We start from the raw sequence: 16,163 nt of genomic DNA, 5'->3' as shown, positions 1-16,163 counted from the left end.
GTGTACCTCTGGTGCAAATTACTGACCTCTGTCATCATTTTAAGTGGGGGAACTTGCACAATCGGTGGCTGACTAAATACTTTTTTGCCCCACTCTATACTCTATTGGATTTAGATTTGCTGACTGATGAGGCCATTTAAGAACAGTCTACTCATTCGAATGTTCAAGAAACCAGCTGAGAGGATTGGAGCTTTGACATGATGTGTTATCTTGCTGGAAGCAGCCATCAGAAGAACAATACACTGTTCTCATAAAGAGATCAGCAATGCTCAATAAGCAATGCTCAGTTGATACTAACAGCTCCAAAGTGTCCCAGGAAAATATCTCCCCACCAACACCAGCTTGAACCACTGAAAATATGCAGTGTGGATCCATACTTTCATATTTATGATACATTCTTACCCGGCCATCCGAATACTGCAGCAGAAATCAAGACTCACACCAGGCAATGCTTTTCTACATACCTTGGTTGTAACAAACCTTTACTTGAGATACTGTCGACTTCTTATCTGCTCAAAGCAGTCTGGCCATTCTCCTCTGACCTCCGGCATCAACAAAGCATTTTCACCCACACGTGAAATATCAAGTGATACTCAAAGCATTTCTTCTCCCTTTCAGACCATTCTCAGTAATCCCTAGGCTGTGTAGGAAAATCTCAGTAATCAGCAGTTCCTGAAATACTCAGATCAGCCCCTTCTGGGACCAACAACCATGCCCCAAAGTCACCTAAATCACTTTTCTTTTCCTGTTCCTGATGTTTGCTCAGCAGTTTGTCTTGATCATGTCTACATCCCTATAAGCACTGAGCTGCTGCCATGTAATTGGTTGATCAGAGATTTGCATTATTGGACAGATAAACAGTTAAACCTAACAAAGTGTCTGTTGGATGTATATTTGATGATGCTGTAGCTAATAAAGTTAAACACTTAATGTGCTCTATATGCAACTATTGTACTCATATTCTAAGGTAGCGCAGATTTGTGATGGGACTCTCATTGTCATGTTAGATTCAGGTGCATAATAGTTTGCAATAACTTGAGAACAAGGCAAGAAAACAGTTAATTTTATTTATTAATATGTAAAAACAGACTTAAATGACCCAAATTTAATTAGAAATGACTGATCACAAAGTAAGCAAGAAAATACAAGGTAATTCTTACTGTATTTTCTTGCTCTCTTTCTGGAACCATGCACAGTTACATCCCATTGAGTATTAGCAGAAATACTGGTGGTGACCAGTGGTAGCCCCCAGTAGATGCACCTATGGTTTCAATTTCAAAATCCTATCTTGCCTTGTTCTCAAGTTATTGCATTTGCAAGGTTTTCAGAAAACGACCGCTGACCTTCAGGCCAATGTCACTGAGATTTGAACACGTCCGAGATATAAAGCATAATGATTCATACTTTGCTCAAGAACTGTATTAATTGCTTAGGCTATTTATGATTTGACAAAAGCAGTCTGACAAGTGTCAACAAGCTTAAAAGAAAGCCCAGAGGTCATTTGCATATTAATACAACAGATGGAGAACATGTGACCTTAAATCACCTTGAGGATCAAAGTATTTCTAATACTTAAAAAAAGAAAAGAAGAAAGAAAAACATACATAAGAACACAAGAACTCACCTGCAGTCTGAGCCGGGTTGATTCCTATTCCATCTGCAAAGCAAACATTAAAATGAGAATGTAAACAGAAAATGCAGAAAATACAAAAAAAAAAAAAACTGTTATCCAAAAGACAAGCAAAGAAATAAGAAATAAAATTTATTCAATAACTGCTTCATTTGTAATAACAGTTCACTCAGCAGCACAACTGACAGCAAAGAGATCTATCTGGAACAATGACAGACGAGCCATTTTTCTTTTGATAAATTTAAAACTTATCTTTGAACGTATCATCACTTCAGTCATTTTAACACAAACCTTATCTTTATGTTATCTGTCAACACAATATGTCCCCAAGAAAGTAATCTTCCTGTGATTTAAAATACAATTAAGTTCACTAGTCTAACCCTGTCAGAACAGAGCAGAAGAAAACGACGTCGCCAGCAATCTGCTGTTCGATTGCTGGAGTACAATGAAAAAGCCAACAATTTTTCTTCTAACACCCATCAAGGCAATTTAGTGTCATTTGCTCTGGTAATTTCTAAGAGTGTGGCTATAAGATCAATAACGTGTTGTGTAACTGGAGGAATCCAGCTGAAAATTTAGGCTCAGATTATTTCAGACATCCATCTATTGGGTAGGTGTCGGAAACTGAAGTGCTAAAAAAAATAATCACGTTTCACCTAAATATGGAAGTAAAAATACAATTTTTGAATTGCACTAATTTACAACTTTGAACTCTATTTCTGTTTTATACACACACTAATTAGATGAATCCCCTCTAAGGTGAAGCTTTAGACTGATTTACTTTATACAGATCACACAAAGGGTCTTAACACAAACTGGGAGAAGCTATGCAAAACTTCTGCTAGTGGAAGATGCAGGATTCAGTGTTACTGAGTCCTGATGGCCTAAAACTGATATGCTTTAAAAGTAGCAAGTAAAACAAAGATTAATTTAGCAATGAAAACCTCAGAAAGTGGACTTAAATTCAACCTTTTTTATAAGGTGCTCGTGAAATTACAGACACCTCCCATTTACTGTCATAAGAAATACAGTCGGTGAAAAACTATTACAACAATGGAAAGTTTAGGAAATATTTTATACGGATCTGTCTTGGCTTAAAAATAGTCAAAATACTGACAGAACATTGTTTTTATTTATTGAATATATCTCAAATTATTTTTACTTAAACACTCAGCTACTTTATTAGTTACTCCTTACTGGTACCAGGTTGACGTTCAGTTTTATTTGCTGTGTTCTCCTGTTTTAAGCAAGAAGATTTATACACTGCTGTCACAAAAGGGAGGGTGTGATCAGCAACAATTACTCTGGTAAGCTGTGGCATTTAAACAATTTAAAGGGCCCAAAGCGTGCCAAGAAATTATGCCCCACACCATCACCACCACTAGCCTGAACCTTTGATATGAGGCAGGAAGCTTCAGTAATGTTTATACCAACTGCTGACTGCATCAATTTAACATTGCAGCAGAAATCCAAAATTGTAAGATCAGGTGTCATTCGTCCGTACAATTTTGTTGAGCTTGTGTGAACTGCTCAGCTTTTTTTTTCCACAGCTGGTAGGAGTAACACCCAGTGTTGTCTTCTGCTCCTCTTAAGGATCAACTTGTCACACTTTCAGAGATGCTCTTCTGCACATCTTGGTTCTAACAAGAGATTATTTGAGTTACTTTTGGTTTCCTATCAGCTAGTAGAAATCTTTTTCACCCAGAGACACCCCGCACCCAAATTCTGATCCTTATTTTGAACTTCAGCAGGTCCAATCTTGACCATGACCACATGTCTAAATGTATGTTTGATGAGATATTCCCATTACATTATGTTTGCTTGCTTTTGGTGATCAATATATCATTATATGTGACTTGACAGTACTTCAAGCATCAGCTTATTTCCAGACCCGCTGTGTAGTTCAAAGACCACAGCAAGCACGCCTTCACTTTGATGCATCTTCCACACATCCTTCCAGCTTTTTGTTGACTTCAAACCTGCCTGTCAAAACACTTGGCTTGTAAAAGCACGAGACTCTCTGTAACCATAAAATGGTTCCTAATAACTCGAGTTCACTTGGAACATCAAATAAATAAATAAATAAATAAATAAATAAAATTCTGTGTACTCACCATTTGTTATTATTGCACTGGTTGCTGACGGCACTTTAAACTGGAAGAGAAATTGATGAAGCAGATACCAATGTTAACATTAAAATTGAATTTCTCAACAGAAGTTAGCATTTGACATTTCAGCAGCACTAATCCATTCTAGTTAAATAATCAGGGACATGTTGCTCCCATATTTCACTTGGCCTGAAGACAAAGTGTGAAACTAAAACTACCATGAAAGACAGCTTCATCTACTGAGTCAGCGCGCTGCCGTTCTCTGACTTTATTGGGTAACAATTTCAAAATAGAAGCGGGAGCTACTACACGTTGTCTTCACTACCATAGTGAGTAAAACAAGCAAAAACGAAAAACTTTTGTTTTTGTCCTTTGTCTCCCAACTTTCACGCTTGTCAGACACACAAGTGTTTTGCGGTTTCACACAAAAATGCACCTGAGCACACACAAACACGCACACATTCAAATAAACACTTTAGAGAGGGCCTGTGGGAAAGATAGCCACGCTTGAATTTCTGGATGAAAATCACTCAGCACGGTTACAATACATGTCCTACTTCAGTGTTCGGCAGAAGAGGATGTGGGCTGGTGGGGATTTGCTGCAAACGGGTGGAGGAAGCCGTCTGTCTCCAGGGAGATAAGGTTAGCAAAGTGCTGCTCACCAAACTACTGGCTTGTGTAGCACAAGCAGCACACATGAAACAGTTTGATCAGAGACAAATGGGAGGTGATGAGCTTTGTTTTTGTGGCAGAAAAAAAAAAAAAAAACTCCTAAAGGATTAAATATAGCATATAAATGAGTTTGAACCACCTGCCTGGTTGGTTGGTTTATGATAAAATATTTAACATTATATCTTAAAGAAAATAAAATCATTTTATTCGGCCAGTTGAACCATAATAAAGAAAATGTAAAATATAAAGCTACTAACACAAAAGCAAAATCCGTGTTGATGAATAAATAAATGTAAGTGAACAAGGCAGCAATATGAAGCCACTCCAGGAAACTACTCCCATGGCTAAGTAATTCAAAGGCTAACATTTGTGGGAAATCAATGGTGAAATCTTTGTCGTTCTACTTAACCATAACTGTATTCTCCTCACAGTCAATTAACTTCTAGCAGCACGTATGTTCATTGCATGCAAATTTGGGGATCACAATGTGAAAATTATGTTTCATTAGTTCCCTGGTTTGTAACAGAATAAGATTAATACCCTGTCAACACACTGAAAAGGAGCACATCTGCAGCCGCAGCTTTACTCATTCATTAGGATGATTTAAGCCGCAGTACTGCTGCGTGTTTATGCACAGAAAAGGGAAGAAAATACACTTCAAAGGCTAAAGAGAGGCTTTCGGTGACAGCAGACGGCTCTATTGATTAAAATATAAGTGAACCCGTTGTGTCAGACTGAAAAACGTGGCTGAAAAACACATCCAGTGCCTGAAACACTTACTGCAACAAGACTTCATTTTAGTCTATTAAAAGGTACAATTGTTTATACTAGAATTTTGTAACTATAAATAGATAAATGTTGAATAAATGTTGCAAGGGTATGTCACAGTCAAAACCATCGAATATAAAACTGTCTGTAAATTAGCTGACATATATTTTCACATGTACCATAGATCTGTATTAAGCTGAACAGCATTACTGCGCAATGCAATTATTCCACCGTAGTCTTGCACAAAGAACAAGGAGAAACAGCTTACCTCCTCAGCTGCAAACTTCAAAACCGCTGTGAATGGTGTGCTCTCTGGGACACTTAGTCTGCAACAGACATATTAAATGGGATTTTAAAAATGCTCTAAAATAACATTTTTATTTTATAAAATGCCTACTATTTTACAGTCTTGTGAAGAAGAAGGTTTACACAGATCTATTAGAGGTGGGAATCACCATACATCCCACGATACGATATTATCACAATACTTAACGCACGATACGATATTATTGCAATTTATAAAAATATTTTGCGATATTCAGATTCTGTACATAATGGTAAACTTTGATATTAGATAAAATGAATATTGATAAAGTCTCCCACTCAGTCTTTCTCTCATTTCAGTCAGTTATATTGGTGACAAACTGAACGGTTTGTATTACAGTCTAGTCCAACTTAACTGAATGCAACCATCTGATACAACTATAGCTATTCTGAACTATGCAATTTATGAAAACTATGCAGGCCCTTCAGCAACTGAAGAATTTGAAAGTAAATTAAAACAAAATACAATTTTACATTAAATAAAAAAAGTTTTAAACTTAATTAAAATAAAACATGTCTTAAATTAAAATAAGTAAACTGTCATGTTTATTGCTGCCATAAAAAAATTTAAACACATTTGGACAGTGAAGGAATGTCAGGATTCTTGCTCAGAAAAAGGATCAACATGCTCTGAAGTCAGAGCACAAAAACCTTTTTTGTAACAAAATATCGATTTCTGCTGTCCCTGTATCGATACATTATTAGCAAACAAAATATCACGATACTACACAGTATCGATTTTTCCCCCACCCCTAAGATCTATGTAGTCTTGTGAAGAACTAACTACATCCTTACTGCTAGCATAGGAATTAAGAGGGTAAAGAGCAACCAAGTGCTACAAATCAAAACTTATCAAATGTGAGCAGCTCTATAAAAGCACAAGGTGTGTGCTACCACAATCTTCCCAGGAGTGGACATCCCCACAAACTCAGACCATGCGAAGCTCAAAGAACTTGCCAAAAATATAAGAGCAACATCTGAGACTCTACAGGCCTAAACTAACATGTTAAATGTTAACATTCCTGACAATATGGTGGGAAAAATACAAAACGAGTACACAAAAAGTAACCGACTTGGGTTGCCAGGACAGAGGCTCTTCTCTCTAGAAAGAACATGGCAGCGAAGGTTTGCAAAGCGGTATCTGAACATACCACAAACCTTCTGGAACAATGTCCTTTAGTTAAGACCAAAGTGGAGATGTTGCCCATAATGCACAGCACCACGTTAGGCAAAAACCAAACACAGCATTTCAGTACAAACACCTCATACCAACTGTGAGTACAGAGGTGGTTTGCAGACACTGGACCTGGACACCTTGCAGTCATTGAACCAACCGTATTTTGTAAAACTAGTTTGTAAAAATATTCTAGAGTCAATTGTGAGGCCAATTGTCTGACATCTAAAGCTCGGCTCAACTTGGGTCATGCATCAGGAGAATGATCCCAAGAACAGCAGCAAATCTACAACACAAAGGCTAAAAAGAAAAGAATACATGAGTTGCACTGGCCCAGTTAAAGTTCACACCTCAACATACTGGCCAGGGCTGGTCCTTAAGGGTGCATAAACAGTTACACATACAACACTGTCAGATGGATGCTTCTCAAATGAATTCTGCAGAGCAGTGCTTAGTGGGGACCAGAGATCTCCCAAGGGCAACCCAAAAACCACCAGACTCTTTAAACAGATGTGAGAGTTTTTTTTAAATAAATAAAAAATATTAAAAAAAAAAAATCAAGGCCAGAAATGCAATTGCCAAGTAAGATAATGCAGTGGAGATGAGCTCTAGGAGGGTGAAAATCAATGGATGTACTCAACACTGCAGTAAAAAGAGAAAGAAGCTAAGCTTAAGCTGAATCTTCAGCCCATTTGTGAGAGTGAAAACCTGGGAGATTATAAAGATGACCTCAGTGTGTTAACTGAGAGCCAGTGGTAACCTTTTTTGAATATCTGACAGGGCTAATGCGATACCTCATTATCATCACCATCCCTCTGCTCAAGCCATAACATTATTAGCTCCAGCAAGGTTTTCTCTGACCTCATTAAAGAAAAGACGCTCTGTCAACATGTTAAAGTAACAACAGTCTCCAGTATTTTACATCTAATTATTTGAACCTACTCATTTGAACCTTTGTTGGAAATTATGACCATGCATTATGTGACAAAAATACCATGAAGACAAAACACTCTGCAACTGCATCTTGTTTACACCTCAATTCTACAAAGGGCACATCTCTTGAAAACCTTGTGTGAAACCTTAAAATAAGACATTTGGGATTTTTTTTTATTCTTAGCCTCACTATTTGTATATTTTTTCACTAGATTGACCATCAAAGAAAATTCAACTTATATATTAATCAACTTTTTGCAGCTTAATACTAGGGTTTAGCTGGGTTTCCAACCAGAATGGACAATCTTTAATTGACATAAATTCTAATCTTGCTTTAAAACTTTGTTTTGTAATAGTATAGTTAAAATATAGGGATGTCATTTGGTGCTGCTTAAAAAATGATTGTCATAGAACATGATTTTAAGATTTAAGATGTTTTGATTGTATACAGGGAGTGCAGAATTATTAGGCAAGATGTATTTTTGAGGAATAATTTTATTATTGAACAACAACCATGTTCTCAGTGAACCCAAAAAACTCATTAATATCAAAGCTGAATGTTTTTGGAAGTAGTTTTTAGTTTGTTTTTAGTTTTAGCTATTTTAGGGGGATATCTGTGTGTGTAGGTGACTATTACTGTGCATAATTATTAGGCAACTTAACAAAAAACAAATATATACCCATTTCAATTATTTATTTTTACCAGTGAAACCAATATAACATCTCCACATTCACAAATATACATTTCTGACATTCAAAAACAAAACAAAAACAAATCAGCGACCAATATAGCCACCTTTCTTTGCAAGGACACTCAAAAGCCTGCCATCCATGGATTCTGTCAGTGTTTTGATCTGTTCACCATCAACATTGCGTGCAGCAGCAACCACAGCCTCCCAGACACTGTTCAGAGAGGTGTACTGTTTTCCCTCCTTGTAAATCTCACATTTGATGATGGACCACAGGTTCTCAATGGGGTTCAGATCAGGTGAACAAGGAGGCCATGTCATTAGTTTTTCTTCTTTTATACCCTTTCTTGCCAGCCACGCTGTGGAGTACTTGGACGCGTGTGATGGAGCATTGTCCTGCATGAAAATCATGTTTTTCTTGAAGGATGCAGACTTCTTCCTGTACCACTGCTTGAAGAAGGTGTCTTCCAGAAACTGGCAGTAGGACTGGGAGTTGAGCTTGACTCCATCCTCAACCCGAAAAGGCCCCACAAGCTCATCTTTGATGATACCAGCCCAAACCAGTACTCCACCTCCACCTTGCTGGCGTCTGAGTCGGACTGGAGCTCTCTGCCCTTTACCAATCCAGCCACGGGCCCATCCATCTGGCCCATCAAGACTCACTCTCATTTCATCAGTCCATAAAACCTTAGAAAAACCAGTCTTGAGATATTTCTTGGCCCAGTCTTGACGTTTCAGCTTGTGTGTCTTGTTCAGTGGTGGTCGTCTTTCAGCCTTTCTTACCTTGGCCATGTCTCTGAGTATTGCACACCTTGTGCTTTTGGGCACTCCAGTGATGTTGCAGCTCTGAAATATGGCCAAACTGGTGGCAAGTGGCATCTTGGCAGCTGCACGCTTGACTTTTCTCAGTTCATGGGCAGTTATTTTGCGCCTTGGTTTTTCCACATGCTTCTTGCGACCCTGTTGACTATTTTGAATGAAACGCTTGATTGTTCGATGATCACGCTTCAGAAGCTTTGCAATTTTGAGACTGCTGCATCCCTCTGCAAGATATCTCACTATTTTTGACTTTTCTGAGCCTGTCAAGTCCTTCTTTTGACCCATTTTGCCAAAGGAAAGGACGTTGCCTAATAATTATGCACACCTGATATAGGGTGTTGATGTCATTAGACCACACCCCTTCTCATTACAGAGATGCACATCACCTAATATGCTTAATTGGTAGTAGGCTTTCGAGCCTATACAGCTTGGAGTAAGACAACATGCATGAAGAGGATGATGTGGACAAAATACTCATTTGCCTAATAATTCAGCACTCCCTGTATGTTTTTTAAGAAGTTAGCACACATTGTTTTGCTACTAATGTCAAATTAGTCCATAAAAGGTCAACAAAAGCTCAACAATTTAAGTGCTTTGAGACAATGTGATAGCAGGAATGTTACGCCCATACACACAAAACCAGATGACATAATCCAGTATGTAAAAAACAAAGCCATTATACCTTTTGTTAATCTAAAAGGGAGAAAACAGTGAGACATCATTTATGTAAGGTGGCACACACTGCCTAAATTAACTACATGTTGACCAATCATGGCTTATATTTTAGTTACTTTTAGTTGTAGTTAAATAAAGAAAATGTAAAGATTTTTATTCATGTAGAAAAAAAATGGTTTTATTTAGGGGTTAAAGTGAGATTCAGCAGGGGAAGTGCAGCATGGGGATAAGAATGACTTAGAATTAAGTCACATAATGATTTGTTTGTTTTTTGATTTTTTGATTTGCTCGAGTAGATTTTTCTTTGTGTATACACTTTGACCAAATGACCTGTGCTGCTACTCTATGTTCTGCTCTAGTTATATGGCTGATTGCTAACTCCTAGACACAAAGCTAATAGGTAGTAGGTAAAATCCAGCGAGTGAATCCCCTTAAATATGAATCGATGTTTGCTACCCTTGATGTAACCTAGTAACAGTACTCAGGAAGCAACCAGCCCAACACATTGCATCATTCTAAATTCTATCTCAATATTGCAAACTAATCAGTTTACCCTGCACTAAACTGCCTGGTATTTTATGCAACCTTTGAATAACATAAATTTAATACACATTTTTAGTTTTGCAAGCTATTCCATGAAAGCATTGATTCAGCAAAACATTATTTATATCTCCAATATCTCAGTTCAAAAATTATTAGAAATAAATTAGGACATTATATGTAAGATTTAAATTTCCAGTCTATAAAATTTCCCCTGCTAAGCAGTGCTTACCTTTAAAAATAAAATGATCTAATTTAAAAATTATCTAATTTATTTATTTATTCCCTTGTTTCATTCATGGGAATACATTCATAATAAGCTATTTAATAATCTATTTAAATAAGACCTGAACAAGATTTTTTTTTCTGGTCTTTTAGTGTTCATTCTACCACTTTATATTGCACTAAAAAAAAGCCCAAAACAAACAAAGATAAAACAAATCAGCTGCAGAAATGGCAAAAATTTATTCAACTATGATTTCTCCATAAAACCCATGAAGGGTTTCAGGTAATTTGTCAGAAACCTGAAGTTCAACCAGAAATGGAAATGGATCTGTTTAATATGCCAAAGTGTTGCTCAAACAGAAGAACCAGAGTATTAGAAAAAATATTGAAAACCTAGATTTGAATACTTTGTTCAAGAATACCACTTAAAATTTTAAACTCTGTATCAAAAGCTATTGAATATTCAACAATATCATCAAAATTATGAAACTTATACTAATAATACTATAAAAAAATAGATTCACTAAACGTACTTTTTCTAGATTAAAAAGAAGACTTTGTCATACTCTGAATTAGCATTCTATTTTTTTAAACATGCCTGTGCTTGACTATGACAAAGACTTGGATTATAAAAAGCACACTGTGCCTTTAAGCAATGCAAAGTCAAACACCACAGCCATAACAGTCTGTCTAAGGGCTTAATGTTAAAAGGTCTGCTTTATATTTACCCTTGGCTGCTATGATTCCTGTTTCTGCTCGTCCTGTCCATGTTCTGATGTCTTTTTATCCTGCATATAGCAGGGACATCAATGCCATTTTTAAATGTGGGGCCCCAAACAGCCAACTTTTATTCAGTTTTTATTCATTCAGATCTTTTTTAAAACTATAGACTCATTGTAAATACTGGAAAACCAGAAACCTTTCTGTCATTTAATCATTTATCTATTACTTTACTACTTTGATGTAGTACGAATGGCGGTCATTAATAGGAAAAGCTGTAAAACTTATAGAAATACAGTTAAAAGTTTAAAATAAATTTAATAATATTTTTATGACTCTGGCTGTTTGTCAGGATTCACATATATTATACAAATTACTTTAATGAGTGCCATTTCCATTGATCACGACGTAAAGATGGTCAGGTTAATTCATAACAGACCTCATAAAATGCTGTGAAGCCACACTACAGAAAACGGAAGCCGACTGTGATTACAGTGTCATCATCGGCACTAGCAGATGTTCACTCATTGCCCACGTGTTACGTTGCTTAATAAAAAACTACAAACACAAAATATCTGCAGTAGCCGTGACATGTTAACTAACCGTTAAATAAAGTCGAAAATGTAGCTGGCTGACATATTAAAGCGGTGACTGCTGAGTTGTCAGTGTACTCACACTTTGTATGGTAGCCGGGGGTCCGACGTCAGGGTGATTTTAAACGTTACTTTAGACCTAATGAAGAACACACCATTACTGTTGTTAACAGACGGATACACGTGAATGCATGTAAAATATGTCCATGTCCAAATTTCACGAAAGTCCAAAAACTCACATCTTTATGGGCGAGGCGACTCCGCTTGATATCTGTTTATACAAACCCGGAAGTCAGAAGGACCCTCACGTACACGTCATCCATCTGGTGCCAAGTTTGAGAAGTAAATGTACCTATTTTAAAGTTTAATAGTTAGGTAAGTTTTTTTTTCATAAATGACTAAATTTTTTCAGTTAAATTGCGTATTATTATTAAAACATAATCCATTTTATGTCCTATTAACGGACAGGCATTCATAGCAAATAGCTAACCTTTACCGTAAAGGCTGTAAACAAGACGCAGTTACTTCTGTGAGGCGCACTGACATCTTTCAGCACTGTTGTTCAACTCAATCCAGGTTCTTGACGTTAAACAAACATAACCCTCATTCAGATTGGAAATTTTCTACTTGACATGATGTTGTTGGGAAGAATTTAAGAATTAAAAAGAAAATTATTAAGTCCAGATTTCCTTCACGTTTGTTTTAATGGCAGCCAGTAGAACCTACAGGTAGCTCAGTGTTCTGACTGATGCTGTGTATCTATATTGCAGTATGTTGTATATTTTCAGTCACTGTAAGATAGGATGATGAGACACCAGCCTAAGCCCAACCTGGACACAGATAAATCGACACCAACCACCAGGAACATGCCAGTGGTGCTTCTTTCTGTGAAAATAGATAGGGGGAGATATAGTAGATGGAGAGTTAATCAATAGACCTTTAATTTTAATTAGTTTGTTGCATGTATATAATTTAACATTTACAGATATCTGAGGTTTGTCATACTCTGTACACCTTCCCACTGTGCTTTGGGGATTTTCTCCCCCTAATTTTAACAATTTGATATATAGCTTTGGTGGATTAGAAAAAAGCTTTCCAAACTATGAACAGTCTGTACCAGTTAGAACGACCGTCTCCCACAGAAAACACTGTTGCTCAATTGTTTCATATGTAGTCCTGCCCTTTCTCCTGTTACTTATCTGCACCATTGTCATAATGCCCGCCTAGTGGTTGGTTTGGCAGAGCCTCAAACAAAGAAAACGGCTTCATGTCCCGATGCAGCCAGCTGCCAGAAAGCCAGAGCTGCTTTCACTAAATCTGTCTCTAAAGTGTAAAAGCTATGAGCAAAGCAGAGGAACTGTTTGGCTGTAAGAGTGAATCTAAGAATCTTCATGCATTCCAGCAGAACCTCTGGATTGCTTTTATTTTTCATGAAAATGTCCCCACAACAATGGCAAAATCTCAATATATGTTTTGTGTTAGAACCACTAACACAATGTATGGTAAATGTGGCTTACACCTTATTTCCTACTTCTTTTTGTGACATTAAAATACAGCCCGATAATACTTTTGAATTTTATTCCCAATAATATAAGAGTTTCTATTGTCAAATAACATACAAATATAAAATAGTAGCACATAGCACTTTTGGACTAATGTAAACCAGCTTTCGTCTTAAGTCACTTTCCGACCTGTTGCTCTGAATTAGTAAGTTACAAGTTCCTAATGAGTCTAACAAAATAAATCCACATTCAAAGACTACAATTACAGCTGATTTTACATGCAAAATGTGCTAAAAGAAAGGTAGAAGTGACTTAACGTGTCTTCAGTGTGGTTAAAGCAAAAGGTGGTTGTTAGCAGTAAATAACCTTTTCTTTTCTTTTCTTTTCTTTTCTTAGCCTCTTTCCTGGCACTACTGATACAGTAGTAAGAAAAAGTAGGTGATACACTGTAAGCAGTGAAATGATAACCAGCAAAAAAGATGGTAACAGACTCAATGACTCAGAGTTCCAGTGCAGACACTCAGGCAAACACCTCTGGGATTCAGTGACGAGATTTTCACAGGAAAATGTAGGGAAAAAAAGAAGTTTACTAAAAAGAAAAAACCTCACAAAGGATTAAAACTTTCATAGTAATGTATCATGGAATATAGAGGAGTGTGGCATGTGAGGAAATGAGAAACGACACAAGGATACCCGAAAAGGAAAACCCCACATAAAGCACGAGTTGCCAAAATAGCTTCAGAGCTCCTTGGCATTGATTTATACAAGTCTATGCTGGAGGGAAAAACACAATTCTTCCAAATGATCCTCCTTAACTTGGTGTTTTAACAATGCTATCAAAAATCATATAAGGCTTACATGATTTACTCTTGAAAGTGGCCATTTTCTCATTACTTTCATATATTTTTTTATAAGTATACAAATCATACAAGTTTCATTATATACTTTTTCAAGGGATCTTATATGTGTTTTCACTCTTGTATGCTTTTCATACAAGTTTCATACAAGACAGATAAAAACTTTATAAGATTTATATATATCTTTTCCATATGGGTAGTATGTTAATCTTCCATCTCCCATAGGCTTGTAAATTGGTTGAGATCCAGTGACTGTGAAGAACACAGACTATAATTCTGTGTTTTTCAAACAATTCAGTGATCTCTTGTGATGGTGGCATTGTCATTGTGGAAGAGACCACTACTATCAGCACTGAAGTATGTCATCATAGAATAGAAATGGACACTCAGACCAACTCTGTATTGATTTGCAGTGAACCTTCCCTCAATGAGGCCAAAGATGATTATACAATAAGAGCAAAATGGCACTCAGAGCATACTGGTCACTTAAGTTCAAGTTTTTTTGCAGAATCTTTTGTGCAGGACATTTGTACTGATGACATATAATGAATATACACTGAATGCAGTTTTCAGTAATTGACAGCCCCCCCAAAAAGAGACAGAGACTTAATTCAGCATATTCAGGGCAGTTTTAATGAACTAGTCACATTGAAGTTCCTGTCTTGAGCTCATTCTCTTTGATCATAAATAGAAATGTATAATGAATGAGTTCCATACAGAAAGACACATTTCATGGAGTGCCTCTGTCATTGTGGCAAAGAGGAAATATTGCTTTGAAGAACATGACAGTTGCCCATCATCTTCTTCTTGCAGAAAGTCTGAGGGTGTGTTCAAAATGCATAACCCGACAATAGGATTCAGTGCATTGTGTAGCTTCCACTGAAAAAGCATAAAAAAGGCAAACCTCATGGACAGAGGGAGAAAATGCCAGCATTACCAGCAGAAATATAACAGTTATCTACATTTATACTCCTCCTTATGCGTGTAGACATATGCCCAAATGTATGTGCCTAATGCACATTCCTGTATGCATGCAGCAGATATTAGTTTAGTTCCAAAAGGTCACTGCTTAACAGTTTGTATAAATTTTCATTGGATTGGCAGAAATATTGACATAATTGGACGTCCCTAGGAAAAGGGCATAGACATCACGGTGAAATAAAGCAAGATGAGTAATGGTAATGCAACGTGTAAATGAAATAGTGTCTATAGTTGCTGCTGAAGAACTCTGGCTCACACAGCTATCTATTTATATATAGGAAATTCTGCTGTGCACAGTACTCTGCAACACCCACCAAGTAATGTTCCAAAGTGTTTGATTGTTGTGTGCTATGCCTGTTTCAGCAGTGTTATGCTTTTCTGTGTTGTATTTCTACTCGCTGCACAATGCCAGTGCAGAAGCTAAACACGAAACATCAGATATTTTGATCTGATCAGAAAGGCTCATGCTTTATTTTATTATTCTTTTTACCTCACTCACTGTTGATTTTAACAGAAAAACTGGAGACTTATCTTTTATCTGTTTTTTTGTATAAATTATTTTTAAATGAACAAAGCTTAGGCTGAGCATGACAAAGGGTCATCAGTTCAGGAGGGTAACACATCAGCTAAGATTTGCATTGCACAAATATCTAAAACTAATAGAAAAAAAACAAAGGCAGTCCAAATAGGATAAAAAAGTAATACAATTCTCATTTCCTGTTAATCACTGACAGGCTCAGTGGGTCTTGGCAAAAAAAACCAAACACCTAAACTCATTCTAGGTTATTGAAATAAACACAAAATACCCCAGCTTCAAACATGAAGAACTCTGAGATTATTCACTTCACCCCACCTCTCTTTCATTCTGCCTGTGTGGCAGTTCTTCTCTGCAGGCACTGGAGAGGCAGTGTGGGTTTTTTTTCCTGTAAGGCAACACTGGCAACACCTGAGCC

General features: G+C 36.8%; 1 protein-coding gene across 1 annotated transcript in view; it reads right to left on the bottom strand.

Annotated features, from left to right (window-relative positions):
* ufm1 (ubiquitin-fold modifier 1) overlaps positions 1-12,219 on the bottom strand; it is a 21,027-nt gene extending 8,808 nt beyond the window's left edge. The window contains exons 1-5 of the mRNA XM_005928074.3: positions 12,110-12,219; positions 11,953-12,009; positions 5,447-5,504; positions 3,745-3,784; positions 1,625-1,657 (exon numbers count right to left, since the gene is read on the bottom strand). Coding sequence (XP_005928136.1) covers positions 1,625-1,657; positions 3,745-3,784; positions 5,447-5,504; positions 11,953-12,009; positions 12,110-12,111 — 190 coding nt within the window. The 5' untranslated portion in view covers positions 12,112-12,219. The remainder of the gene's footprint in view (positions 1-1,624; positions 1,658-3,744; positions 3,785-5,446; positions 5,505-11,952; positions 12,010-12,109) is intronic.
* Positions 12,220-16,163: the final 3,944 nt, after the last annotated feature.

Source organism: Haplochromis burtoni, unplaced genomic scaffold (genome assembly GCF_018398535.1).
Source record: "Haplochromis burtoni strain Fernald_Lab_line unplaced genomic scaffold, NCSU_Asbu1 Contig_109, whole genome shotgun sequence".
NCBI lineage: Eukaryota > Metazoa > Chordata > Actinopteri > Cichliformes > Cichlidae > Haplochromis > Haplochromis burtoni.
This window is presented reverse-complemented; position numbering and strand designations above follow the sequence as displayed.